General features: G+C 53.3%; 1 protein-coding gene across 1 annotated transcript; it reads left to right on the top strand.

Annotated features, from left to right (window-relative positions):
• The first annotated feature begins 1,607 nt into the window (after nt 1-1,607).
• On the top strand, nt 1,608-3,292 carry LOC119101795 (putative inactive carboxylesterase 4). The gene has a single exon (XM_037225220.1). The coding sequence runs from the start codon at nt 1,667-1,669 to the stop codon at nt 2,801-2,803; it is 1,137 nt and encodes a 378-aa protein (XP_037081115.1). The 5' UTR covers nt 1,608-1,666; the 3' UTR covers nt 2,804-3,292.
• The last annotated feature ends 305 nt before the right edge of the window (nt 3,293-3,597 follow it).

The following is a 3,597-nucleotide window of genomic DNA, read 5'->3' as shown; positions in this document are numbered from 1 at the left end:
ATATACGCTAAAGACATCACATGTAAAAAAAGGCGAGGTATGCAATATAAAATATAATGACAAATATCATGCTAGATAAAGCATTTCAGTCCAATCGCGACCACAATCGTAACAGCAAAATACGTTTACATAAGATACAGAAGCTCCAAGTTATTGTGCGAACAACTTCGTTTGCATAATGATAATATACCCTACATATCCTGAAACAGTAAAACATATTGGACTTCAGTACACCACATGAATGCTTTACAGCAGCCCACTTAGGGAAGTCAAAGAATCACGTCATAGATTTAGGCGTTATGTAAAAATGACATCGTCTAACAATCCCGATCCACACACTGGTCTTGGTTCATAAACCTGCTGGTTGCCGAACAACATTCAAAACAAGCACATGACCTAGAATAGGTAGTTTTGAAACAGTTTTTAAAGCTCGTTAACTCTTCTTAAAATAACGATACCGGTCCATGCTATCCAAAATATCCAACAGATAGTTAAGGAGTTAGAAGACAACTCAGTGCACCTTTCGGTAAATAAAATGTGTCCGTGAGATCTTTTCCACTTTTGAACATCATTAACATTAATGGCGTTGCTGGTGAGAATCGCATTTCCTTTTGATACCGTATCATTCTAGTCTGCACGATACAAACTCTAATGGCTCGCAAAACAGGGATGACATAAATCATGAACACGAATTCTGGAACAGAGGAAACGATTTTGTCTGTCAGGCAAGCAGAGCATTCATTTTTACTTGAATGGTATATAACTATGTCTTTTTACACCTTGGTATCTAGGTTGTCTAATCTAGAAGCATGTTATATCAGCATCTGACCATCCTGAAAAAGTCGGCACTGTGAAACGCACCACATAATCTTAAGATTGCTCTTTCAGCTGAAAACCCATACAAATCTGGAAAAAGCATTGTAAGCATAAGTTGCAACGCTAAGACCGTTATCAAAGTATAAGTGATGCTCTTGCTCGCGTGCCCCTGTAGCTGATGACGAAATTAATAGGATCGCGTGCTCAGAAATGAAAACCGTAAAGCATGTGATGTCCAAACATACTGCACCTAATTAAGGTGTCAAGGTATATAAATGTGTGTGATGCAACTGCAACTGTAGGCGTATACCGCTATATCCTGAACACTTCGGCTTGTCTCGTAATTGAAGGTGATCGTGCTTCTCTCTGATTGTGGTTTTCCACTCTCTCGTAAGCCTTTGGCAGTGCTAGACGCGTACATCTGCTAGACTGGCACATGCCCAAAAAAGGTCACTTGTCATGTCGGCGGCGGCGAATGCAAGCAGAGGCGCATGAAGCATGGCGCACGGAAACCATCGTTGGGAGGTGGACTGCAGCGCACGCTCCGAAATGTCCTACATTAACACCGAGCTCCTCCGATGAGAACAAATCTAATATCGCGAGCGCATGTTCCATCCATCTTGCAACTGAGCCGCCAACATACACAGATGAGGTCGTGCAATTTGCACGCCCCTGCGACCCATGGCGGACGTCAGTCCAGAGCTGGCGTGTTTATTGCCTTATTTGTAGTTAATCCGCCCACGGAGTTAATCCGAGACTTCGGCCGGCCCTCGTCAGTGCCACGGCTCCGCTGAGAGTGAGCACACCCGTCGCTCTCCCGCTCGGCACTGTCGTCCCCCACACAGCGACGATGGCCGTCCTGCTCCGGCGCGCGCCGGCGGTGCTGCTGAGTCTGACGCTGCTGCTGACCGCAGCGGCCGGCTACCCCGACGTGCAGTCCCGCCCGCTGGTCGCCACGCGAGAGGGCATCGTCAGGGGCGTGGCGCGGCGCAGCGCCGCCGGCGGCCTCTTCTTCGGCTTCAAGGGGATCCCGTACGCGCGCGCGCCGCTCGGGCCACTCCGCTTTCAGCCGCCGCAACGCCACCCGGGCTGGGCGGACGTGCTGGACGGCCTCAAGCACGGCCGCACGTGTCTGCAGTACAACGCCTTTAAGAACAACAGTCTGGAGGGCGACGAGGACTGCTTGTTCGCCAACGTGTACACGCCGCAGCTGCCGGCGCTGGAGAGAGCCGTTGGAGGTTTGCCAGTCATGGTTTTCATCCACGGTGGTAGCCTCACGATGGGCAGCGGAGACGAGGAGATATACGGACCGAACTATTTCATGGACGAGGCTGTGGTGCTGGTGACCTTCAACTACCGACTGGGACTGTTCGGATTCTTCACGGCACACGATAAGAACGCTCCCGGCAACTACGGTCTGCTGGACCAGGTGATGCTGCTGCAGTGGGTCCGGGATAATATCGCCAGATTCGGCGGAGACCCCGCTGCGGTGACCGTTTTTGGCGAGTCAGCGGGAGGGGCCAGTGTCTCGCTTTTGGTGCTGAGCCCCCTGGCGAAAGGTCTGTTTCACCACGCCATCAGCCAGTCAGGTACGGCATTCGCAAACTTTGCAGCAGGTGGCAAGGCGAAGGATTTCACTCAGAAGTTTGCAGAGCAGCTCAATTGCTCTGCCGACGATGTTTCCATCATGGTTGAGTGCGTAAGGAACGCCCCCTCCGAGGATCTCATGGAGGCCAAAAAGAAAGTAAGCCTGCAGGAGGCGCTTTTTCATCCACGGGTGGACCACGAATCGGAATCGCCGCTGCTGCCAAAGGATCCGCGTGATCTCATCAAGAATGGGGAATTCAACCTGGTTCCATGGATGAACGGCATTGCGGAAGAGGAAGGAGCACTGCTTGCTCGGTTTTTTTCTCCAAAACAAATCAGTGGCGGAAGGTGTGTTTTCAGGAAATCCCATCACATGGGGCATCCTAACTGGCTTGATTAGCGAGTCCGGGGCCATTCCCCTGGACTGTGGATCGGACTCAAACGTGGAGATCGCCAAAGTGATTGACTTCTACATCGGCAATGACACACTCAGCCATACCAACCCTCTGCCGTTCGTTCGAGCTGTAGGAGACCGAGTATTTCTTGCTCCCATGTCGGAGGAGGTGCGTCTCGCGTCACTCCACGCGCCGGTCTACAAATATGTGCTGGATTACAGAGGACCTGGTCGCCTCTCCGCCGCCGAGCTGTTTGGAATTGATGCACCGATCATGGATCCCTCGCACGGCGATGACTTGGTGTACCTGTTCAGCAACGCAAAGCAGGCAGCGTACCCAGCCGACTCGCCGACCTACACCATGATCCGCTTCATGGTGAGCCTGTGGACGAGCTTCGCTCGCACCGGTCGGCCCAGCTCAACCGTCCTGCCGACGCCCGACTGGCCTGTCTTCACCGAGCAGAGCCAGCGCCACATGCGGCTCAATGCGGAGCCCTCGGTCGGGGAGCGGCTGTTCGATGAGCGCGTGCGCTTCTGGCAGGGCGTCCGCATGAACGAGGCCTGGCGGCACGAGGTGCAGACCAGCTGCCTGCCGGCCGGGGCTGAGTACGGAGCGCGCAGGCGGCGCTCGGCCCCTTGAGCCTTTGAGGGTTCAGTGGCTGGTGTACGACTCTGAGAGCCGAGCCGGGATGCCGGCAGGTGTTTTAGAGCCGCTTCCAGTCGCGAGCGCTGACGTGACGGAGACCAGGAGCCCGGCACGCGCTGGTTTTGCCGCGATCTTTTAAGTGAGAGGCGTTAAG

The sequence above is a fragment of the Pollicipes pollicipes genome, unplaced genomic scaffold (assembly GCF_011947565.3).
Source record: "Pollicipes pollicipes isolate AB1234 unplaced genomic scaffold, Ppol_2.1 Scaffold_4881;HRSCAF=5763_pilon_pilon_pilon, whole genome shotgun sequence".
In the NCBI taxonomy this organism is placed as follows: domain Eukaryota; kingdom Metazoa; phylum Arthropoda; class Thecostraca; order Pollicipedomorpha; family Pollicipedidae; genus Pollicipes; species Pollicipes pollicipes.
The sequence above is the reverse complement of the archived record's forward strand: the minus strand, read 5'-3'. Positions and strand labels throughout refer to the sequence as shown.